Source organism: Centrocercus urophasianus, unplaced genomic scaffold (genome assembly GCF_019232065.1).
Source record: "Centrocercus urophasianus isolate 14NV4802_14NV808 unplaced genomic scaffold, USGS_Curo_1.0 seq_22, whole genome shotgun sequence".
NCBI lineage: Eukaryota > Metazoa > Chordata > Aves > Galliformes > Phasianidae > Centrocercus > Centrocercus urophasianus.
This window is the reverse complement of record NW_024884778.1, coordinates 8753233-8778880: the sequence shown is the minus strand read 5'-3', so window position 1 is coordinate 8778880 and position 25648 is coordinate 8753233. Positions and strand designations below refer to the sequence as shown.

General features: G+C 45.1%; 1 protein-coding gene across 3 annotated transcripts in view; it reads right to left on the bottom strand.

The window, feature by feature from the left end:
• Positions 1 to 25648, bottom strand: part of GRIP2 (glutamate receptor interacting protein 2) — a 68272-nt gene that overhangs the window by 31182 nt on the left and 11442 nt on the right. For all 3 annotated transcript variants that reach the window (XR_006169721.1, XR_006169722.1, XM_042823634.1), the window contains exons 2-12: positions 16704 to 16784; positions 13940 to 14075; positions 12989 to 13134; positions 10252 to 10338; positions 9885 to 9960; positions 9284 to 9429; positions 5168 to 5315; positions 4477 to 4646; positions 1064 to 1189; positions 359 to 511; positions 7 to 193 (exon numbers count right to left, since the gene is read on the bottom strand). Coding sequence is in view for 1 of the 3 variants with exons in the window: in XM_042823634.1 (XP_042679568.1) it covers positions 7 to 193; positions 359 to 511; positions 1064 to 1189; positions 4477 to 4646; positions 5168 to 5315; positions 9284 to 9429; positions 9885 to 9960; positions 10252 to 10338; positions 12989 to 13134; positions 13940 to 14075; positions 16704 to 16784 (1456 nt within the window). In the remaining 2 variants the exon portion in view is untranslated. The remainder of the gene's footprint in view (positions 1 to 6; positions 194 to 358; positions 512 to 1063; positions 1190 to 4476; positions 4647 to 5167; positions 5316 to 9283; positions 9430 to 9884; positions 9961 to 10251; positions 10339 to 12988; positions 13135 to 13939; positions 14076 to 16703; positions 16785 to 25648) is intronic.

Below are 25648 nucleotides of genomic sequence, written 5' to 3'. Positions count from 1 at the left end.
TCTAACCTCTCTGCCGGGCTGTCAGGCTCAATAAAACGGACCAGAGGTGGGGAGGACAGGGTTTCAGTAGCAAAGATGCCTCCCTGGAGCTGAAGTCCGAAGCCGTTCAAAGGGTCTCCCCTGAGCACCACCTCTGTCGTCTCCGTGTGGACTATCTGCCCGCCAGGACCCACCGTGCTGGAGGCCAACGACACTGAGAGGAGGAAAGAGGCAGAAGTTAGGGCAGCCACAGTCACAGGCGGTGCCAAAGGGAGACCAAGGCCCTGACTGCTGTGATGAGCAGGCCTATGCCAGCCAACAGCCAGCAAGGTGAGCACAGCATCATGCCTAACCCATCCCCAGCTCACCACACACTTACATGAGCTCTTGTGCTCCTTTTTCTTCTGCCTCCTCCTCAGCATGGTGGTGCGGGGGCTCATGGGGTGGGAGCTGCGAGGTAGCGTGTTCGAGTTCTGGCAGGGGAAGCCCTGCGCGTTCATGGTGGGAGATGAGAAGTTGGCGGCCACCAGAGCTGGGGAGATACAAAGCATGTTAAGGATGCAGTGTGCTCACCTAATGGGTGTTCACTGAACTCCTATTGGTTTTGAACTGCCTCCTTTTCAGCTTCAGGACTGGGAAACCACAGCTTCAACTATCTGCAGAGCAACGAGGCTCCCTTGCTTGCTTCCCAATTCTAATATACACCTTGCATGAGCAAGGCTGAGCTGGGTGCATTGGATTTCCAAATCCTTACATATCACCAGAGCTACCCTCCTTGGTTCACAGCAACTCAAGTTTTTCCCTTGCCTATATGGAAGTGCAGGACTAATGGATGAGAACAAAGGGTCTGCCCAGCATTCTGCTCTAATTGAAGTTAGCGGCTCTGTGTGTCGGGCTGTAGGTACTGATTTTGCACAAGATACTGATTTTGCACCTCAGCAGTGCACCTGTGAGGAGGGATCCAACCGATCTCGAAGGAAATAAGTGATGCCCCAGGCTACTGAGTTGGATGTGGAGCAAATGGAGAGGCACAACACAAATGCACACACGTAAGGATCGGGGCAACACTGTGCACAGGGGTTACATTTGCAATAATCCTGTCCAGGCGTCTGGTTCCAAGTGGGAGTCTTGCAGTGCCCAGGGTGGTGGGTGTGACAGTAGTTGACACAGGGGTCCCAGCAGTGGTGGTGGTCACTCTTCTGCACCTTGACTGATGTCACCCAGGAGAGGAGAAATCATGACAGGCATGGAGAAATGAGAGAAAGAAAAAGTAAGAAGCTGGGAGACTGTAGAGAGGAGACTCACACTGCTTTTGAACAAGTTAGGGAGCAAGCACAGAGTGTCAAGCACCAGCAGCAAAAATGCATCCCCATGTAACCTCATGACACTTAATGCAAAATGGCAGAAATTTACCCATGCCCCTCAAAAAACTCTGTGTCCTGAGCCAACAGCCTGACTAAGCCGTGCTGGCAGCACACAGATGTCATTACCATTTGCAGGCTGCTGTGCGATGTGCAGAAGCTGCCTCTAGCCCCAAGTTTCCAACAGAGGCCATCAGCATCCGATAGCACTGGGGAAACCTCCTTGTGCTGTTTCCCACCTTGTTGCCCTCCACAGATGAAGCTCAGTGCCAAGCGGTGCTTCCAGCACTTTGCTTGGCTTCAGCATTTGGGTGCTTAGCAGCTGCTCTTGGCCAGGAATCCATGGCAGGGTGCACATGTGGAAGAGCCAGCAGTGGGCCAACTCCAGCTTACCAGAACAAAAGGGATTTTATACTCTGCTGCTTAAAGGCAATTACACAAGGCCACCAACACAAGAAGAGCTGCCAGTGCTATGGCAAACAATAAATTAAGATGTGGCACCAACATGGCAGACCCTTTTCAAGGCCACACAACTGCTTTAGTTTCCACCCTAAATCCACCCCAGCACGTTAGCAGAGATCTTCTGCAGCGTGACATCTGCTGACAAGGAATCTCTTGTCCCAGGGGATGTGGCTTTGTTTTCATCAGGTAGTGATACCACAAATCATCTCTGCAGTAGCCAAAACACACCCTCAGGCACAGGTCCTTCCTCTCACTGACACCCCTTTTGCTCATGGATAGCGTGCGGTCAATTCAGTTACCCTTGCCCAGCAGCACTGGGATTTCTCTCCTGAATCCCTGCACTGTGCTGTCAAGACAGCTCTCAACCTTCCACCACTGGTGTTTACTAGCAACCACCCTTCCCAAATGAAACCTCCTCTGTGCTCCCCCTGTAGGTGGGAACTCCCCCAGCACAGGCACTACTGAGCTTTCTGAGGGTGCACAAAAGGGAGGAGGACTCAGCTCAACCCAGGGTCCACCCAGAGTGCTCTTCTAAAGATCATCACTTAGTGCCTTTATCAATGAAAATCCATCTTGTGCACATGCACCATAGGCATCAAATTACTTAGGTCAGATTTTCTGACCAAAACTGCAATTATTTTAAAGTCTTTGTTTTAGTGACTTTAGCATTTACTCTATCAAGCTCTTAAAAGATCCACTTTCAACTCTGGCATTTCTATTTTGTGAATTCAACAGCAATCTCAGAGTCAGGAGGCTTTTAAAAACAATCATCGAATGAGTAAATGGAGCTGAATCCAGTCAAAAAAGAGAATTCTTAATAAAATTAAATACTTAGAATACGAGTGACAGAGCTTACGGGCCTATATAAAAAACGGTTTAATCCATTCATATCCATTTGTCTTTAAGTTCTCAGCTATAACTGACACAACAGAAAAAAATGCCTACGAAACTCGGATGTCATTGCAGAGGGGAAGAAAATAGGTTTTGGACAATCTGGGGATAAAAACCTAAAAGAGCCTTCCCCAGGCTTCACTTGCTTTTCACCAGCCATCCCAGCACCGCTCCTGGGCACCATCCGCTCCCGCTGATCTTGTGAGCATAATCCTCCCACAGTCTTTCCAAATGCCCCCGGAGCGGCAGAGAAAGCTGACTCCATTTGACAAATCCTGTGCTTCAGCATTAGACCACAAAGACTGCATTTTTTTCCTTCTCTATGATCTCTCACATCCTTAACGGTTTAACCAAAGTGGGGACACTCTGATCTGATGTGCAGAGGTATGGGTAAAAAGCCTCTAGAACACACAGAGCTGTCCTTCATAGATCTTCCTTCTCCTGATGCTGCTGAATGCATACATCCTGAATGGAGATTAAGACCAGGGCACAAATGGAAGAAGTAGAATAGTTCATTTTAACAGCCGTTGAAAAAGGATTATAGCTTTCCATTTTGTCTTGGGCACAAAGGTCAAGTGATCTGTCCCCTTTGTTAAACGGCTTTAATTCTGCACAAATGGGACTGGATATGTAAGAGATTTATTTCTAGACACGAAGATGTTATTAGATTCTATGTTTCACTGCATCATATTAAAGAAAACAACACAGATAATTTCTTCCTTTCACCAAACCTCCCTAGAAGATAACAGAAAAGGAAGTGGGCCAGTAGCTCTTGTGCATCAATATTATTAAAATGCACACACGTAAAGGAAAGGTGTTGGAAAATGGTTGCAGAAGGGCTGAGACAGAAACAGCTGAAATACAAGATCTCCAATATGGACAACAGCAGCGGCGAGGCACTGGCACAGGCTGCCAGAGGTGGTGGTGCCCTGTCCCTGAAGACAGCCAAGGTCAGGTTGGATGAGCTCTGAGCACCTGATGGAGCTGTGGATGTCCCTGTTCACTGCAAGGGAGTTGGATCAGATGGCCTTTAAGGATCCCATCCAATTCAAAGGATTCCATTAATCTATCACTAACAAAACTGCAGGAAGAGTTGCAATAAATCTAATAGTGAAGCTAATTTCACAAATCTGTATATAGGAGAGCCTGAGTCAGCTTCTTACATGGAAGGAGAAACTAAAGGTAGGCAACAAGGATGCTCACAGAGTGAATTCCTGATGATGTTTGAAATTCACAGGTATTTGGTGTTTGATGAGCCAGTATTTCTCTGAAGGAAAAAAAAAAAGACAACACAGCAGCAGTTCTCATTCAGACAGGCTGGTCCAGAAAATGAAAGCTTGTGTTTCAGCTTTGTTTCCTAAGGAAGTCCAGTGGAATCCTGTCTAGCTGCTGACACGTTCCTTACAAAGCCTTACTAGGCAAGCAGATGAAAGCTGAGCTTGGAAACGCATTTGCCTGCACCAACGCTGTTTCCCTCCCTCTCCATTAAAGTCTCTTATCTGAGGTACTAAGAAAGTGGCTTGCACAGCACTCAGCACTGCAAAACTCTGGGATTCCCAACGCCAATTTTCCTATTCAATCACAGATGCTACCTTTTTTTTTTTCCTATTCACATCCTTGAACATCATCTAATCACATGCATTTCATCAAAATATTTTTTTTTTACCCTCCACAGATGTCTGTCTTTGGAGTTTATTACCAGCATTCAAAAGCAACGAGAGCCACAGTAGGGACCTCAACTGAGTTTTGAGAGCAACCAACAGTGGTTGCGTGGAGGACATACCTGTTTCTGGGGGCTTCAAAGGCAGCCTGCTTTGGTGAACAGGTAATATCTCCAGCTTGACGTTTTCTGAGGTGGCAGCTAAAAGCTGAGTTGCCTCTAGTAAGGAGCAGTGTTCTGTGCTTGTGCCATCGATGGAGAGAATATGGTCACCAACATGCAATGCTCCACATCTGCAAAGGAAATAGCAAGAGTAATTAATACACACAGTCAAAATTCATGTCCTTGTGGTTGCAAGCAGAAATGGACAAATTCCACCTGTTTTGCTTCATCTGAACGTATTTCCACATCTCTGCTTTTGTTCTCAGCTTTAACATCAGGTTCAAGCATTGACAAAAATACCAACTCCAACGGTCCAAGTCTACATCAAGGATGCTGATGCCTTGGGAAGGATCTTTTAAGTTTTCAGGACAGTAAGCCCTACCTACCTGCTCTAAACAGGATGTTCCACAGCTCCAGGACGGTCAGATCTGAGGTTTTTAAATCACAGCTCAGCTTATACCTGCCATGAGCTACATTCACTCATGGTGCAGAGTGTCCACCCATGTTAGGTCAGATATTTTTAGCATGCTTAGAACTACGAACACGTGGACATGGCCAGTTCAAGGCAAGCTGGGGAAGAATGACATGACTGAAAAGGGGGCTGAAACACAGTGAAGGATAGAGAACTGGAGCAGTCTGTTCAGCTCTGTACCTGTCCACCACGCTGGCCGGCTTGATCTTATCAATGACAATGACCTGCTTGTTCCGATGCGTGCTTGTTGTCAGCGTGATTCCTAGCGTTGATCCTGGAGTCTTTGCTATTTCAACTAGTAGAGGTCCCGAAGCATTAGTTACAGTATCTGCAAAACAAGAGAGAAGACTCTTCTCGTACAGCCTTTTGCAGCAGCAAAATTTAAAACACAGAAGCAAACAAAGGGGTGGCCAATTCTGCTGACCTGATTGTACCTGATGGTTTGGATATCCTATAACCTCACAACTCTGCATCACATAGCAAGTTAACAAAGAAGGACATTCAAGAAGCAAAATTGCTTCTGCAAAGAGTATGTATGAGAGTGAAGAAATTACAAAATTCACTCGTGAAAACCACCCTCTTGCCTCTCGTTTTTAAATAACAAGATCAAGGAAGAGAATGCTCAAAGTCTGTCCTGCCATCACATCAACAATATTAAAAGAGAAGCACAAAAAAGAAAGATCACAAGGGCATCATTATTTGAGAGTTATTTCTAAAAAGGCCCAAAGGAAAGAGGATCCCATTTCCTGAGGCATTCAGAAGCTTCACATGCTGAAGACCAGCATAAGTTAGCACCTCCTGGCTACTCCAGCACCAGCACTGCAGTATCACTGCATGTTTCTGCCTGTGAGAGCAGGCACAGAGCTTTCTACCACATGCTTTGTTTAGTTTAACTTCCATGAGAGCACTTCATGGAAACCCAAACATCAACTTCAAAGGAAAGGCTGCCAAAGCCCTCTGAGATCCTGATGCCTCCTCACTCCTTCATTATTCATGATGAGGCTTTTCACTTCCAAAGCTCTGCTCCACTAAAAACACTGATGCTACTTGGCTTCAAAATGTGATACATGGCTCATTCTAGCACTCTGATAAATGGGAGCATTGATGAAGAGCCTGAAAACCAAGCTGCAGCAAGATCATTCCTGGGATTTGTTGAAGATTCTGAGTCTCTGGAGACAGATTTCTGGTTGTGTGGGGATGAGTCAGGGGATCAACAGACTATGGTCTACTCATAGTGTCCTTTTTCCAGGTGGAGGAAGAAGAAGGAATGAGAGATAGTGAAGACTAGGCAAGGCTTCAAATGAAACACTATTAACTCTCAGCTGAAAAGGACTACTGGACAGACCTGCAGGCCTTGGCTCAAAGCACAGCTTCAGCACAACAAGAAAGTGCCCAGAGCACTTGGGTAAAGCCTGTGGAAGACCCACTGAAGCCTTAATTAGCAAAGGAAGCTCCAATAGACCAAGGACCTCCAACAGCATCAGCTACGTGTTGGTATGGCAGCCCATGTGCATCCAGCACACATCCTCTGAAAGAGATACATTCACACACATACATTCCTTCAGCCAAAGGGAGGAAGATAGGAAAACTGGTCACGGAAACAAAATGCTGGGGTGCTAGACCTCATTTATGTTTGCAATGAAAATAGGTCCCTTCCGCCAGCCCATGGCCCTTCTCAACCCTGCACAGCATGGGCCATCCTGATGTCCCTTTAATCTTCATTGCTGGTGCCACGGCCAAAGCAACACATTCAAATACATTTTATAGAGGCATCTGATTGAGAAATACCAGCTGAGCCACTAAGGTTTGACTCAAATCAAAGGTCAAGAGCCTGCAATTTAGCAATATTTGTGAGGCTTGATTAACACAGGGCTATTACACCCAAGCTAATTTAGAACAAAATGCTGAGAGGACAGGGCAGGGCATGCAGTAACCTTCCTGCAGGGAGTCAATGCACACTGCTGCTTTGGCACCTGCCCCATCAGGCATGTCTGCAACCTCCTCAAGCATCCATGGAAAAGGCACAGCTCTTCTGTGTTCCAAAAGAAAGGCATCTGCTTATTGCCATGTTTATCTGGCATCAGCCAAGGGCCATGTGTCCCAGCCCCTTCGCCAAGAGCTAGTTTTCTAAGCATAGTGCTCCCTTCTGGCTGCTTGCATTCCCATACTGCTTCCAGTAGCTGTTTCTCCCTTCCCTCATCCTTGTCCCTCAGTTGGTAAAGAGAATATAATAATTGTGATCTGGGGACAAAGCACTCATCTCTGGTTGCTGTTATTAGCTGTTGCCAGGCAAAATCAGCGGTGAATATTATTAAGCAACAAATACTACATCATCTTGCTTCACGGGGGTGGGGAGAAGCAATCTATGAAGAAACTAGCTAAAAAGGGGCTGTTTTACACCTTCTTGGGAAGTATCTGTTCGTGGCCCACTGTATAGCAGCACAATATGAATCACTGCACAGAACCCGACTTTGCTTGTGTTCACTCAACCCTGCCAGCTTTAGGTGGGAGAGTTACTCAAGAAGAAATACCGAGACACTTTAACAGCTATTTTTGCTTCAAGTCAGGATCTAAAACAATCAGCTTTCTGCAGCATAGGCACCAAGGGACCACACAAACAACAAAATTCCAAAAAGCCCATTACCCATGCACCACTAAATGTTTGCTTCTATACAGACTGGAAAGCTCTGTGCTAACTGCTGCTCTCCAGAGAGAACAGCCCTCACTGACCTCTGCTGAGCTACTGCAGTCAAAATAGTTTCCAAAGCTAGAAAACAGAATTTAGGTATTTTTGCCCTGAGAGGGTCTGAGTGCCCCATTTCTGGAAGTGCTCAAGGCCAGGCTGGATGGGGCCCTGGGCAAGCTCAGCTAGTGGGTGGCAACCAGCCCATGGCATGGGTTGGAACTCAAAGATCTTTAGGTTCTCCTCCAACATAAACTGTTCTATGATTTTCTGTTTTCCACAATTTAAGGCCTTCCTCTTTTTCTTGAATGCCAGCCAATCTCTAAAGAGCAGCTGCTCCTGTAACATGGCAGAAGCCAGGCAGAACACAGGTAACTGCAGAGACGCTGGGTTTTCCTTCCAGCTCTCCCAGCACAGCGCGTGTCAGTGTGATACATGGTTGCCCAGCTCCTGGCAGCCTCTCCACACAGGGACACAGCTCTAAAATCAGTACATCCATCCTTGCAGTATTTGTTGTGAAAGGAATGGCAGTTTGGGGAACAGAGGCTGAGAAAGAATTGGAAAGCCTTCAGGAATTGCAGAAGGATTTCCATTAGTCTACAGCATCTCTCCTGCACGTTGCATGGAACAAGTCCTGGCATTCTCAGCTCTGTTTGCTCAGCAGTGGGGAGGTACTAAACTTCTTTTGATTTGCTTCCTCGCTGGTAAATCAGAAAATAACCTGATCCGACTCCTGCTCCTCGCTGGATCTCAGGCTCCCACGTGCTGTGCTGGTTTGTGAGATCTGCAGATGAGACTCCAAACTACTCCAGCTTGCAGCTCCAGTGAAGGCAGAAAACCCTCTGGAGACAGAGCTGCAACATCAAATCTGAGCACACAGCTCACTGAGCTTCCAGAGCCGGCACAGCTTCAGACTCTGTGGTAACCTAAAACTCATTAACTATGCTCCCTGCAGTAACAGCTGTGTGTCACAAAGCCAGCTCAAAATGACTTTATAGTAGCTAATAATAAACTCTTTCCCAGAGCGTGAATCTGAAAATCAAATGGGAAAAAAAAAAATAATGCCCTCAAACTTGGTATCTACTGTGCAGATAGATAGATCATTTTTAGAAATAGCCATCCTCTGCCCTCCAGTAAGTTCTGTCTTCTCTAGGGTCAGTCAGTTGGACACTCCTCATTTATTTCAGAAGCAGATCTGAACTGAAAGTTCTAAGAAAAGAAACAGCTCTAGAATTAAACAGGGTCAAAATTCAGAAGCCAAGCCACAGCAATCCAGTGCCTGCTCACAGCTCACTGCCCGGCTCACATCTAATATCGGTATTTTCAGTGCTGGCAGAGCGCCGACATTCCAGCCCACTTCAATTCCAACTTCTCCTACATTAGAAACTCATTTTTTCCCTCCTCTTCTGAAATCAGTCAACGTTCCCACTGGGACACATCATCAGATAAGGGCATTTCAAATACCTTCAACTAAGTCAGCTTCAAACTCGATCCCTTGCTCCCACATAGACAGCAACTTTTGGGCTGAAATCAAGTGACCCCACAGTTGACTCTAGCCCCACATACTTTGCAGGCAGTCAGAGCAAATGCCACCCCAGTAATCCTGGCCTTACCCATGATGGTCACATCATACTCGATCTGGAAGAGTGCCTCCTGGCTGCACTGCCGCAGGATGTTGAGGGCGTCAGCGTGGGTCACACTGTGCAGAGGGATCCCATCAACGCTCAGCAGCCTGTCCCCGATTTTCAAGGACCCTTCTCTATAGGAAACCATAGGCAAAAGTTAATTTTTTTTTTTTTTTTTTTTTTTTATTTATGTGTTTATATATATGTATAATGTCAATTAATTTGATCCTGAGGAGTTGATAGCTTGGGTTATTTATAGTGTCAGGCCCACCACATTAAATTAGCAGCATGACAATACATAGGCTGCTTCTGGCTTTCTAACATAGCATCAGCTCTTCATTTGCACAGGGTTAATTAAGTGGCTGCCTGTGGAAGAGCAGCCTCTGATGTTTCCAAAGATAAGATAGGTCACCCTATGAGCACCAGATCCGTTCACCCCTGCACACCAAAGGTTCCACTCCACCTCTGCAGGACGAGCACAAAAGGCCTTGGGGAGACCCCAGCAAGGAGGACGAGAAGGATATTTGCCCAAAAGTGCAGTGAAAGTTGCTAGTCTGTTCTGAGACAGCAAATGCTGGAGGTGCAGTACCTGTCTGCTGGGCCACCCGGCCTCACGTAGGTGAGCACAAGCGGTCTGGACTTGTGCCAGTCTTCATGGGCTCCCCCTGTAAGCAAACCAGGAAAGCTGTAAGTCACTGGAGGTTTGAGACTCTGAATGAGAGTGCTGAGAAAGTAGAGACATTTATCATATAACAGCTGACACAGCTCGAAAGCAAAGCGTGCCCTAGATTAGGAAGTCAGCAGGCCTTCAAGGCTGCACAAGCTGCTCTCTGGGGCACATTTTTGCTTCTCGTCTGTGGTGTGACATTCACCTTCTTTCTTTTCTTTTCCTGCTTCCCAAATCACCTCTGCCAGTGTTTGTACCCCATTCATTTCTCAGCAGAGAAGCCACTAACCTCTGAGCACAAAGCCAAAGCTGTTGCCTTCCTTGTAGAGGGACACCTCAATGGTCTTGGGAATAATGCCAGCACTGCTTTCTGGTACTAAAAGGAAGAGAGAACAACTTGGTTACCCCCAGACAAACCTTTTCCATGCCACTCTGCAAGATAATAACAAAACTCAGCCAAACATCACTAAAATGAAAGTCCATCCCCTATTGTATCTTTCCTGTTTAGAAGCACAAAATCCAATCTAGACAGTCTAAATCTTTGCTAGAGCCAACCACCATGGTCAGGGATGATTTGACCAGCTCAGCGTTGTGTGTTTTCTCTCAAATCTGTCTTGGCTAATACTCTGACATTCAAGTAAAACCCTCCCATTTATCAACCAGCTTTAATGTGTTCAGCACTACTCAAAGCCCAGAAGCTTATGCCACGGATGGAAACCTACTTTAAAAAAAAAAAAAAAAAAAAAAAAAAAAACCAGAAGCAGTGTAAGGAGTCGAGCCACGGTTGACCTTAAAGAAAATGAAAATCCCAAATCCTCAGTGCAAAAGGTTGAGGGTTTTTTTCCCTTTCCTCCTACATTTTGACTTTAAAAAAAGATTAAGTGAATCCTTTAAACTGATCCTAGGGGCAATTCAGTAATTTTATATTAAATACACAGTACTATTTAATGTACAAAAGTAAAAAGAAAGAAAACTGTTTCTGCCTCTTGCCATCTGCTGCTATTTAATGATTTATTGAAGTACCGCTGTGAATATGAGACAATTTTCCAATCTTCTCCATCCAAAATGGTGCATGGTATTTTAGCTCATCCACTCCAAAAAGATCAATTCACAGTCTTCAAACTGGCTACAACAAATGGCTGCAGGGATGACTGGAGAAGCAGGAGGCACCCAGGCATGTCCACAGCAGCCCTTCCCCTGGCTCAGGAGGGGTTTTGGAAACCAGTTTCCTTTCTGTGCCAACTGTGATCAAGTTGGTCCTCGCTGCCAAGCGCCCCAAGGGCTTGGGACTGCCCCAGTTAGGGTTAAACTTACCCCAAAGATGCACAGCTGAGGCACGGCACCCACGTGCAGACAGGCAGCCCTGAGGACCAGGCTGCAGCAAGGCCAAATATACTCCCAAACCAGAGCCCTGCACAGCTGCTCTGCTCTTGCACTGAGTGCTAACAGGGACACAACCTAGATATACTTCAAAAGGGAAAAGCTTGGGGCACATGAAGGCTCCCATACCAAGAGAAGGGCATAAAGCATCCACAAACAAGTTGGGAAACGGTCCAATTTCTGTCCTAATCATCCAAGCATGAAGTTCTGCAGCAGTCTTTCACAAGAGCAGTGGGAGCAGAGAAACCTCAGCTAGAATTAATGCTGGGCTTGGTTTATGCATGAAAGAGATGATATGACACAGTGGCCTGAAAACTAGACTTAGACCTGGTCTCTTCCAAAGCAGGAAATTATAAAGTGGGGAGAAAAATGGAAACCCCCACACGCAAGCTATTGAAATACACTACATTTCTGGTTTTTGCCCAGGGAGAAAGAAGCGAATGCACACAGCAACAGCAAACCCTCACCACAGATAAAAGCACACGAGCAACCAACAATGAACTGGAGCCAGGCAACAGCGGACAATTCCTCGTATTTTGCTGTGTCTCTTTGTTTGGATTAGTCATAAACAGCATCAATAATCTCATCTGAGAAAAGTCGCTATTTCAGTGCGTTCTTCCTGCTCAATCAGAACGGAGACATTCTGCCTCGCTGCTATTGATTGAGCTATGCGGTATTGGCACTGCTCCTCAGCTGGAAGGACAGCTGATCAGATTCCTAATAGCCAGGCTCATAGCTAAGCAGAAAGGTTAAGAGTTGTCATCTCCAGCAAGTATGAGATCATGGAAAACTAGAACCGTGGGGTTTGGCTGTTGGGTTTGTTGGATGTCATTTCTATATTCTGAATTTTTTTAGGTAAATGCAGAAACTGCAGCAGAGCTGTAAAGTGTAAGACAGGTTCACATCTGGGGTAAAAAGCTTAGATTTCATTAGCTTTGTTTTTCCCACTTCTTCTGCCCAGTCATTCTCTGTTTGACCCTCTGAATAACAGTAATAACCAGGGAGATCATTTTCACAAAGAAAAGATTGTGATAAGAAGGTGAACTGAGGCATTTGTTTGTTATAATCAGAACAAACAAATCAGTGCAAAAGCACACTGTGTCCCACAGCATGACACAAGCCCTGTTTATGTCACCCAGGCTTGCCAGCCTCTGACCCAGGCCCCTTAGCTAGAAAGCAGATTGCTTCAGCTTCCATCTCATCTGAAAACGCCAAACATTTCAAAGCATCTTGAGCAATAACAGCACTTTCTGCCATTCAGAAAAGCGTATCTGGCAATATATACTTAGAACTGAATAAAACCTCCTGTAGCCACAGTCCAAAAGGGAAAAAAAAAAAAAAAAGGCAGAAAAGCTGAAGTAGCATCAGGAGGCAGATTGGCCTGTGCTACCAAGTCACTCTGAGGCAAGACAGATCTAATCAGCCATCTCCTGCCGGTGTGCATGAGCAGGCACCCACTGTGCTGGAAAAAGCACTCTGCTCCAACCCCACACAGCGCGGCCGCATCCAGCGAGCACACGAAGGCAGAACAGCACCATGACCCCAGGTCCTGCTTCGTCCACGGTGACCCAAGCACAAGCCAGCCCATCTGCACCCCAGGTCAAAGCGTGGCTAATGAAAGAGAGCAGGGCTGTCACGGTACCCACCGGCTGGGGGCAGCTCATACTCGACTTCCAGCACCACCCTTTCGCCCACGTTTTTCAGCAGGCTTATGATCTCGTCGTGCCGCAGCTTGGTCAGGTTGATGCCGTTCACCGACTTGATGTAATCCCCAACGTTCAGCTGGTCACTTCTGCGAATGAGGAGGGAGAAAGCAGGGGTAGCACAAAGCCTCCACCGTAACCAGGCTGGCAGTGCGTGGCAGCCTTTGATAACCATGAGATTTTGTGAACAAGGCACCAGGCAGGGCTGATCTCAGCTGTGTGATTGCACGAGCCTGTTCTCAGAGAGGAATGCTAAAATTGAAGCTATCTATCTTTCCTAGTGGCAAATGTTCAGATCTGTACATACAGTAACAATTGCCACATGCACTTTCACAACCTTCTCTTTTTGTTGCTCAATTCCCATTCACGTAGAGCAATCACTCAAAGAGAAGTGTACCAAGAGCTGTCTGAAATAAAATTCAACAGAAGAAAAGAAAAACATCTTTTTGCCTGTTTTCTACAAAATTGTTCAATTACTCCCTCCCTTTCTCTGGTTCTTGGAGCCTTTCTTCTATCATTCTTTTCCTGAGCCAGTAACATTGCTTATACACTCAGTATTCAGAACAGATACAATATTAAACCACTTAGCTTGATCAAGATGTATTGTACCATGCAGCTCTCCTGACAAGGCTGCCTAATTTCACAGAATCCCAAATATCCCTACACAAAAATTCAGAGCATAATTGCACAGAACATGGGAAACAGCTGAAAATAGAACGCATTTGACTTACTGGAGTAGCAACTTTGCATTGAGGCACTTGGGGGGGAAAAAAAAAAAAAGAAAAAAAAAAAAAGCTTTGTGCCAATTATTTTAATTATAATTATATTTGCAGAACATGTAACTACTCTTCCCGAGCTTTCCTGTGCCCTCTGCGCTCTATATCCATCTCTCACCTTGCTGCCAGTCCTCCCGGCCTCAGGTTGGAGACCCTTGGCTTCCCATCTTTGTCCGTGCCACCCGAGATGGTCAACCCAAGGGTGCTTCCTTCCTTCTTGATCAGCTCCACAATGGTGACCCCTCTGAACTCCTCTGAAACATCAGGAATAAAGGCAAACTCCTCAGTGCAAGGCATATCCCTCCCAGTCCTAAGGACATCCTTATCCTACAGGTGGCGGGAGAGCAGAGCTGCAATTATTTATACAATTCATAGAATCATAGAATAATTTGAGTTGGAAAGGACACATAAAGGCCATCTGGTCCAAACTCCCCGCAGTGAACAGGGACACCCACAGCTTCATCAGGTGCTCAGAGCCCATCCACCCTAATGTTGAGAGTCTCCAAGGATGGAGCATCCACCACCTCTCTGGGCAATCCGTGCCAGTGCCAATTAGCAGGAAGAGAAAGCTCCACTTTCTTTGAAGTGATGTTGTGATGCAGAGGTGCGTGCTGGTAGACCTGCATGAAAAGCATGGCATGCAGGTCTGGAGGCAAGAGCAAGCAGGGCAAGGCAGGGTAGTGAGGGCTTGTGAGAGAACGAATTCATTGTGTTTCCAGAGTGGTGGCATCTAAGTTCAGGGAGATTACCTCCAGAACTATGTTTTATATGGACCAGGGCAGGTGTTTGGAGGGCTGCACGGCAGGCTCACATTCAGCAGGTGGAAGGATGTTGTGGACCTGCAATAGCTGCCTGCATGAACAGAACAAGGGAGAACTTAAATGTGGTGATTTTAAAAACACTCTGAGATGTCAATGTAGTCATGAAGTAAAGAAGATGAGGTGGAGAGGTGGGATCTTGCCAGCAGGAGGGAAAGGAGGAGAAGGCATGAACTCATTCATCCACAGCAATTTCCCCACACATCTGCAGCTGGTCTAATTAAGACTTTTTCAGTAATAACCACCTTCTCTACAGTTGCAGCTGAAGCCACGAGTCACATTTAAAACATAACTGGTTCAACACAAGCAAGCTCCAGTGCATTTTGCAGGGTCAGGCTTAGGCACCTGCTGAACCATTACTGCTCCTCCATTTTGCCTTCCTGCAGTCCAACAAGACACTCTTGTTCATCCAGTACCTATGAGCCAAGCCTGAGCCGATGCCAACTTCAATCTCATTACACTTGCCTACAGGCTTTACAAAAACGCTCTCTCTAAACTATTTCAGCTTCAAGACTTGATGTGGAGAAGACGGGTGAGCTTGTGAGGAGCCAGCACTGGCCCAAGGAGAGACCAAGAGTTCAGCTGACTCAGCGAAGAGCAGCTCTGTCTTCATCCACACGACAGCACTCACACAATGGCACTCACACTCTGCTCAGAGGATCAGTCCTGCGACAAATCAGATGACTTTCATGCCAGCTTTTGAAAAATTTGTCTACATCATGATCCTTCCACCTCTACTCTCTCTGGGTGCTGAAATCCCCCACTGTTTTACAGGACAAATACAGCGTCCCTCACGTAGGGCAACTTTCTCCAAAACCACTCAGGGGAAGGCGGTGATGGGTGCTGGCAGTGAAAGCAGTCCCATGCCTGTGGACTGAAATTTACACTGCAAACAACCCAAGTCCTGCAAGGCTTAAACGAGATGCTCTGCTTGGAAAGGGAATATTTGAAATATCTTTCATGCTATCATTTCCAGACCAAGGCAGGCTGTCTTAAATGACATACTAACATAGCACACCTGGGCTTCCCTTCTCTTTCACTGGCAGAGCACACAGCATTATTAGGCACCACAGTACCTCATCACTAGCATTCTGCTCCTCGTGTAATGCCATCGTGACTCTAGCAATTGCACCTCGCTACATCCTTCCATGCTCTACCTACTTGGTGAAGCACTTCCAAGAATAACCCATGCATCTGATTAACACAAGTGGAGGACATCTTTGCAATCTGGCAACAGTCTGGAAGGCATTCAGGCACTGCTTCGTCCCTATTTAACATGGCAACAGCAGCTTGTTGAGAAACATCAGGTCCATAATGCTCCTGCTCTTTAATCTCAAACAGTTCTGGTCCCTTGCCATCTCAGTAACTTACTCCTCAATACAGTGACTCAGGAACTCAGGGGCTGCCAGAAACTTTGTGGGGACTCCTGACTGTGCTGGAAGGAATGCCATCCAGCACTATCCTGCACATTTACTCTCAACTACAGACACAACTGATTTGCACAGATGGTGCCGAAAGGAGAGATCATTAGCTCTTCAGTGGGGTTTAATTTTGATCCTTGATAAGGGTTTAAAAATGAGAACTCCCAGAGCACGATTACCCATTGTTGTGAGTTTGAGGAGTATTACTGCTCTGAAAAAAGGCAAGTTCCTGAGATCAGTCTATCAAGATAAGCAATACGGCATGCTGGTCAGTGCCTTTATAAATCTACTGCCACTATTAGAGGCACACACAGACATGGAAGTGAGCTGGTTAAGCAGGACCTGGTCCTTCAAGCCATGGCCTTTAAACATCTGATGAGAATAGTCTTGGATTTCTCCTATTAGTGTAGATTTTGCTGTTCAAACAATTAAAAGGCTCTGTTCCCTTCCCAAGCTCCACAACACACAAAGCCAAATCTGTGATTGAGTGTTTAATGATCAGAAGTTAAAATCTTGCCCCGGGCTTCATTAGGAAGGTGACAAGTTGTCTAGAGCAACCTTTCCAAACCTGCTGGCATACTGCTGGCACAGCAAACCCAGCACCCATAGCAATGACGTGTTGGAGTGGGAGCCAATCCTTTACCTGGGATGCTTTGCCTCCTGGAGACCAGGGCTGAGTCCATCCCACCAGAGTCCTTGCTCCCCTTCGAGTAAGGGCCATCATCTGGAAGCAGGGCAAACAAAAAAGGAAAAAAAAAAAAAAAAAAAAAAAAGAAATTAGTGCCCAAAGCAACAAGCAACAGCAAAGCCAGATCACTGCAAAAAGTTTGTCCATGTTAACACTGGAATTGGGATCATAACCCCATCACAGACTGTAGATGAGAAAAACCATTACCAGCCCTGGCTTCACAAATGCAGCATTGTACAGACTATCCTGCATTTTAGAGAGGGAGGGGAGGAAACGCAGTGGTAGTGGTGCAATAGCATTATCTGATTTATTCCTCTGGGAGATAATCCATTAGGAGAGAAGAAAATTCCTTTGCTCCTGTAATTATGTGGCACAGCTGAGGACAGGGAGAGCTGTCACATTCATCTCACAAGTTTTAAGCCTGTCATTATGCTTGTGAAGAAACTTAGGGTTTTTGGAAATGGAGTTATACATCAGGATGCTAACAGGGCACTAAATCACTATACTTGGATGAAATTGCCTATTCTTATAGATGCCATTATTTCAAAGTCACATTTTCCTGCTGCTGTACAGCCTCTGTACAGTATAGAGAGCACCCTCTTTTAAGTGACTTAAAAAAAAAAAAAAAAGAAGAAAGAGAAAATAGTATTATGCACTCTAAAAGCACTGTGCAGCACAATTTGAAATTTAAATGTAAAGTATTTAAATATCTTTGTATTCTACTATTGGAAGACATATTGCACAGTGGTTACTTGCAACAAAGAGAGCATCCTTCCACACATTTCACTGGCATCTAGCTGAAGTGTCTGTTTGCTGGCGTTTCCTAAAAAGCTGGAGCTTTGTCAATCAATTCTTTCCAGTGATGTGCAGTGTCTAATGACTCCCACTCTGAGTGACCGCATTCTTGGATCGCCCTTCCCAATCCTTCAGCGGCTGTGAAGGCAACTTCTAAGTTGTCCATGACAGCATAAATACACGTTACTGAAAACCCCATCCACATGCTCCTGTCCACAGCCCTTCAGTAATTTGTATTTAAGTTATGGAAGTGTTTGGGTCTCACTATGTATGAAGGGAACAAAAAACACAGCCTCATTCAAGACAGTGGTCTGTACACTGTGTAATTACAACTGATATTCAGTTTGCTGGCAGCCCACTTTCCTCACAAACAGAAAAATGCTGGTATAAATTGAATCGTGTGGGCTACATTTAAATGCAAAGAGTTGGATTCTACTCAAGGGCTTGAACACTTTTAAAAAGTAAAATGAAACAAGTTTCCAACTAACATAATTTCCAAAAAGGCAAAGCATATATATATATATATATACACACATTAGTTTTAATTCTTGATGCTCCAGCTGAAGTAACTTCACAAGTTGAACAAAACTCTGTGATTTAGTTGACCCAAATCTACATTTTCAAGCATTAAAAGCTTCAGCTGAAAAATACGCACCCTTTGCACCCTTCACTTTTTCAACCTGTTTTGCAGCCAATAGAGGGATAGCATAGGTGCTCAGATCTTGGACTCTTCTCCTGCATCAGCTTTTCCATCGCCATTAGACCAAGAATTTCTAATAAAGAAAGAATTAGCACTTGGCAGTAGACCATCACCAAACCATGCCAAGTCTCTGCTGCCAAAGCACATTGAACCTTGGTACCCAAGCAGCCAGGACTGCTGTGAAACAGGGGAATAAAGCTCTGCTTTCTGAAAGAAGGAAAAATCAAGCATTCTGACCACGGAGATCTCATAGCATTTCTCAGTGACACCTATAGGGACAAGGTTAATGTGGGCTTAAAGACTGTGGAAAAGTTTAATGTACTTGGGATAGTTAAGTTCCAGCACCTAATTTTTTGAAAACAAAGCAAAGCCACCTGCCATCTCTCCTTCAGCAGAGGTAAAGTTCCAGAACTTTCCTCATCTATCCACACTGGCCATGTCCATCTTAATTTCTCTCTCTAGCAAGCTTCCCCTACATCCAGCCTTTCTCTCTGCCATCCTATCTCTAACACACCTGCAGGCAGAAGACAAGGACACTTCAAGAGCACAAAGCAGGCATTTCCAAGGGGAGCATCAGGGCAATGCTGGTCCAGCAGTTCCTGATCCATATTGGTCAGCCCAGCAGCCGTAACCTCCTTTCATTCCTTTCTCAGATGGAGGAGGAACCTCAAAATGGCAGGATATCAGCACGAGATTTCTTTCTCAGCACTGGAAGGTGAGCCTGCAGATGTGCTTCAAAACTCACTGGGATGTACTACATTTGGACTCCCTTTGGTCACGCAGGACACTAAGGATGATGAGAACCACCCCAGGATGCAGCTACTTTCCATTCAAGAGCATCACTACCAACTTTACCCAGGTAATGTGCTTGAGGCAATGCTCTGCTGCAGGTGGGAACTCAGAGCTCCCAGGGAGCCACCGAAGATGATCTGAAGCCAACTCCATAATCTGCTGGCAAAGCAAAGCAGCCAACCATCTGCTTCCCATCAACACACCACCCTGGACCAGACAGCCACCAGCACTCCCTGAGCTCTGTTTTCCCACTGCAATCCCAATCACTATTGATGTGAAATCCCATTTTGCTAAGTTGCTCTCTCAACAGCTGTTTCTGGACATGCCCTGGGCTGCCATTTCAGGTTGGTGATGAGTTACCAGCTTCCCCCAGCAGCCAACACCCATAGCCTGATCTGTAGCCACTGCGTGCAATTAGCACTGAGCCCCCTGCACAGTGCTGCAGCCAAATCAACAGCAAATAATTAGCACCACAGCTTCCCTTCTTCTATTTCTTCTCCCTTGAAAATGTTGTTGATTATGCTAAAAATGTTGGGTTTTTTTCAACTCATTATCTAGCTAAAATGTTTGAACAGGAAGGGAAGCTGCCACACGACACATGCTCAAGTGTGAATTGGCATTTGCTTGCATTAGCATCCCTGCCGTGTGGCTCTTTGTTCATTTTCAGTCAGTTTCCTGCTCTGCCACTCAAGCTGGTATTAACGGAGACGCTTTAGAGGGGAGGTAGGAGGTTATTTTGTTTTTTAAAATAAGAAATCCAGCTCTTTTTGCTCTCTCTCGGTCCTTTCTCCTGCCTGGCACAGCACCCAGATGGGGGAAGGCTGGTAGCCCGACGCTCAGTCAGACCAAAAGGAGTGCCAGCCCAAGCACTGAAAATTCATGAATCCCTTCCTCCCTCAATTTGGAAAGGAACTTTTCTCTTAAGCTTATGTAGTTCCTTTCTTGAGCTACCCATGCTGGAGCCATTAGAGGTATATTTCTCAAGCTTTTCCTCTCACACACAGCAGGCCCAAATTTCTCTAAAGAAAATATTCTGTAATTAGTGATTTTCAAGCAGCAGTGTTACTGCCAGTTCCATATCTTTCAGAAAAGCTCACCAAGTACATTAGACTCTCAGTAACACTGAGCGTGCAATGCTTTCTGCACAGTTATCCCATGGGAATTTTTGTCAGTACAAAAAAGCTGCTGTAAGTTCTTCGAAAACATGTTTTGCTATTTCAGCATCACGCTACCAGCAGGGAGAGAAGTTTCCTTGTTCTCCTCTATACACATCCAGCCATGAGCTCTTCTTCCCCGCAACAAGTATTGCAGAGAAGGAGCATACATCACAAACACTGACAAAGGAGTTGATTAATAGAAAAGACAAGAATTTGATTTCCCTGTTTCCCACGGCTGCCTCTGGTGAGGATTCTCTTAGGTCTCATAGGAAGTTTGAGCTTACTTTCCCACTCATGCCTTCTGTCTTATGAGTCTCTCCTCTGACCAAGATACTTATTAGACCATTGATCATCCAGCAGCCAAATGGCTGATTTGCAGGGGTCAACTACAAAATTAATTAAATCAATCCTAACTCATAGGAAATCCACAGTTTCCCTGTAAGAGGAATTCCTGATCTTCCAAAGTGGTTTGCTCCATCAAAGGACAAGAGGTAATGGCTTTCTGAAGTGCCAGGAGAGGTTCAGGATGGGTATTAGGAAAAATTTCTTTTCACAAAGAGTGACGATGGAGTGGCACAGGATGCACAGGGAGTGGTGGATCCACTTCCCTGGAGGTGATCAAGAGCCATGGAGATGCAGCACTGAGGGATGTGGGTATGGGCATGGTGGGGGTGGGTTGGGCTTGGACTTGGTGATCTTCGTGGTCTTTTCCAACTTAATGATTCTGTGATTCTACAATCTGCTGCCCAAGTCAATGAACGCTGGCCAAGGCTGACTTGCTGCCTCTCTGAAATGCTCCTCCAACCCTGTCCTGTGTGGTACGGAGCGAGTGGGGAAGTCCTGGGCAAATTCCCAGTAGCATCCAGCAGCCAAACTGCTCTCAAAAACACCACGACTTTTCAGTTACATCTCCCACGAGATGTGAGAACAGGCATCAGGAACCTCTGGCATCAGTCAGATCTGAAGCCAACCTCTGCAACAAAATAAAAAGCTTCCTCAGAAAGAGTTCTGATTTAAGAGTTCATTATTCCTGCCTGCAGGGGGGAAAGAAAGGTGTTTTTTTCATTTAGAGAAGTTATTAGTCTATGTTATTAACACAGATCACCTCTTAATGAAAATCGTCATTGGCTAAATAAGATTCTGTGACAATTAAGCTTGCTGTCTGCAAGTGTTCAGGCTCCTGGATCGTCTTAAGACAGTTCCTGCAGAGAAAGTGCATTAATCTTGTGGGAAGACCAAGAGGTAAAGCCTCCCATTTGTTTAATGGAAAAAAGACAGTTGGAAACAGTTATTTAGCCAAACGGTAATTGCACTCCCTATTTAGAGAAATGAATTCTAAACCAGCATCAAGAACCAAATGCTGTTCGTGCTAACGCAAGACAGTATTTTTTGCTAGCATAGAAGCTCAAGGTTGGAAACAGGAACCCAAGTGACCAAAACTGAGTGTGATTTGATCCATTTTGAGGAGAGTTACTTCTGTAAATCAGAGGAGAAATCTGTCTGCAATCAAACAAGGAGCAGAGCGTGGGTCAGGACAACTCGAACTGCAGACACTGGGCATGGTCTCCATAGCATGGGATCTTAAAGTTATCTGAGTACCTGAACGGGCAAATACGTACTTCAAAACTGGATTATAACCATCTTCTTGCAACTTCAGGCACTTAATTACCTTTAAAAAGATCTGTCTCTGATAGGTTTGGAAGACTTTGTAAGTTACCATATTACTAGCTGGAGGACGGCGGAAGACATATATCATGAACTCCATTCTGAACCTCAAAGTGAGATTTCACTCCCAAAGTGCTACAAGCCCAGACAGGGGCTGAACCATTGATGATGGAGGACAGCAACAAAATGCCAGTCACTCTCCGAGCCCAGCACTCCCCGTGGCATTGCACATTCTTCAGTACCATTCCCTCTCTAGCAACACACTGCTCCAACTTTGCATCAGAATCAGCAAAGTTAAAGAAAACAGAGAGATCCCAAACAAATGGTTAAAAACAAAATCTGTTGGCAGTCTCCAGGCTGCATTTCCTAGAGTACTGCAAAAACTGAGCCAGAGTTCATGATTCTGCCCTACATAAAACCAGTCCAAGTGTACAGCAACAGATACACTAAATCTGTACTGGCAGGACAAAGCAAGCCATGATTCTGTAAATCATGGTTAAAATCTGCTTAAAAACATGGGAAAAGAAGTCACTTTTGCTTTGGGGTTCTGCAGCACAAATTCATTTTTATGACAATGACCATTTTGCTGACTGCTTCCAAAATAAATAAATGAATAAACCTTATCTTTTAAAAGATTCTGAACTTTCAGGTTGCATATTTGGAAAATATTCTTCTCACAACGAGTGGTGATGCACCGGCACAGGCTGTCCAGGGAGTGGAGTCACTATGCCCAGAAGAGTTCAAGAACCATGGAGATGTGGCACTGAGGGACGTGGTTATGGACACGGTGGGCATGGGTTGACTGCTACACTGGATGATCTTACTGGCCTTATCCAACCTTAATGATTCTATGATACTGTGATTCTTCTTTATTCTCCAGGATTTGAGAATACACCAGGAGAAAAACCAGTGCCCATCCCAGATCTCATCCCCACCTCAGTCAACAACGTAACTCCCAGACTAGAGCTGCCCAGATCCAGCAGGAGCTTGGAATGCTTTTCCACTTCTGTGTACCAGGATCATTATCCAAAAAGTTTCCCCTTATCAGTGAGCTCAGACTGAAATAGACCAAGTTATTTTGGGAGCTGCCCCTCCTTAATTTCATAAATCTATGCACCAGCACATGTGGCACAAATGGCAGAGGCTGCCTGTTGCTATGAACGGCCTCATAATTTTCCCTGCGCTGGCAGTAAGCGTCCTTACAGCACACATTCACCAGTTACGCAGAAGACAAATGAGGGCTTGGGGAAACGTTTCTTCTTTGACTTTCCTTATCACAAATTTTCCTGAAAGCAAAGCCAAAGAGGATGGCTGTGCTGTATTCCAGCTCCAGCAAACACAGTTACTAAGTCACCCTGAAGATTACTTTTTTCTCCCCTGTTTGCCCACCTATTTCTGGTACACCTCCCTAAAGTGCTATGAAAATGCACCAGTACCTGCGCCAGCCCCACCGCAACCACGCTTCACTGCTTTCCCTGGAGTAAGATGGTGCCTAAGCAAAGGATGCTGTGGCATCTTCTCCACCCACCTGTGCTGCTCCCATCCAAGCTTGGAAGAACTTGTCCAGATATCAAGGTTATTTCAGGAGAAAGTTGTATGTCTGAATTCACCCTCCCCACTACACACAGCATGGATTTCATCTTCCCACACCCTCAGCACCCCCTTTCTTAAAGCCTGTGTTCATTTATCTACTAACCCTTCTAAGGCATGTATAATTTCATTACCACCTGCTGCTTTATTCACAGGAAACAGATTTATAGAAGATACAATAGCCTATTGTTCAACAAAAAACTACGTGCTTTGTTCCTCCATTTTTTTTCTTTTTTTCTTTTTCTTAATAAGAAATCAAAATTACTTTTAAAGGAACAATTTGTTTCAAGCAACTTTTTTCAACCAGAAACTCTGTACGTAATCATGTGTGTATCAGCAGCCTTTGTGAGATCAAGCTATGGGACAGAGGATGCCCCTGATATATGGCAGGTTGGCTACCAGGAGATAACAGGGTGTCTTTCTTCTCCCCAGCAAACCCTCCACATGACACTGATGTAGGAATGATAGAATGGTTTGGGTTGGAAGGGACCTTTAAGATCACCTAGTTCCAGTCCTGCTGCTATAGGCAGGGCCACCTCCCACTAGACCAGGTTGCTCACTGCCCCATCCAGCCTGGGAAGACTCCTGCTTTCAGAGGAAAGGATGGAATTTAAACATTTGGTAAATCAGTAGAAGATATAATTAGTGTGCATGTGTGCACACAAAGCCCTTTTTCAGTTGGCTCTGCAGTGAAGCCAGAATTCAGAGAGATTTAATTCATATCAGCTTTCACAGGATATTAAAAACTGCCCAAGGACTGATCTGAGTCCCATCTGATAAGAATGAATGCTGGACCTGCCTTGCAATGCTGAGATGTAATGCTCCTTTCTTTAAATACATAGCATTCCATTAAAAAAAAAAAAAAAAAGGCAAAAAATGAAATGAGGCAATTTAAGAACCTGCACCCAACCTGCCATTATCATCCTGCTGTTATATATCAGAGGCATTGTGACAGTGCATTGTGTGCCTCCCATTCCTGCCTTGGAAGCCCTCACAGAGTAACTTTATCTAATCAGCATTCCTCAGGGAACACGCAGCGGCGGACCTGGAAGCAGTTGTTAATTTCCACTCAAACTATATTGAGAAAGGAAGGAAAAGAAATCTTCAAAAAACGACTTCTGTCTTGTTTTTCTATGAAAACTAACTTCTCAGGCTGCTTGTCCATCTATTCACCTACTGTCCTTTTGTGTCTCTGGAACCCAGTGGGGCCAATATCCTTAAGAGTGGGGAGAGAGAGGAGCTAAAAGAGGATTTTAGTCCTGTAACCTTTCTCAAAACTATTTTGGGTAGAAAAGACTCAAAGTCACACTCTTGGCAAAGCAAAGAGAATTGCTGTGCAAACAGCTTTAGCCTCACCACCCTCTTTCTTTTGCATGGTAGTGAAAAGAACAAGGAGTGATGGAGGCAAAATTGAAAAATATGGTTTATTTGGTCCTCTGCTCATGCAGGAAATTATACTGTTGTTCTTAAACATCCCAGGGTTGCTTTTCTTCCTCAGATTTAAAAACATCAAGGACACCTCTTTCCCTGTTCTGATGAGGTTATGCTTTCTGCATTACATCAGCTTTTCAACCACTACTTGAAGGACAGACAGGTTGGGTCTTCAGCACAAATAGCATTTCCTATACAAAACCAGAACATCTCCTTGGTGCATCCCTTCCAAAACACCCCCCAAAAAGCCCATACCCAAAAGTCCATTTCACTCAGTGAGCCTTTTCCACTTTGCTTTTCTTACACACTTCCCCAACAAGATTTGAATTTCTAGTGTTAAAGAATAAAAGCAGAGAAAAGGAGGGAGGAACTTCCCTTCCTGCAGCCCCTCTCTCTCTCACAGGCATTCTTATAGACAGCTTCATCAGTTTGTATTTATGAGCAAGATGGAGGCAGACAGACTGCACACTTCCTCACCTCTCTGCAGGTCACATTTGCACGTGCATGCAGTAATATGTGCAGTAATTTTGTTCACGAGGGACAAGAATAGTGCAGAAACCAACTCCATGAGATTATTATTTCTCAACAGCTCTAGTGCTTGAAATGCTGTTATTAAAGATACATTTTCCAGTCAATTTTGCAATTTCTTTTGTTAAGCAGTGCACAGTGCACTGGGAAGGGTCCAGCAATGAACTAGGAAGATGAAATATTGCTGATATACAGATTGTGTTATCTAAAGAAACCACCTTTCAAAACTAAAAATCAAAGAT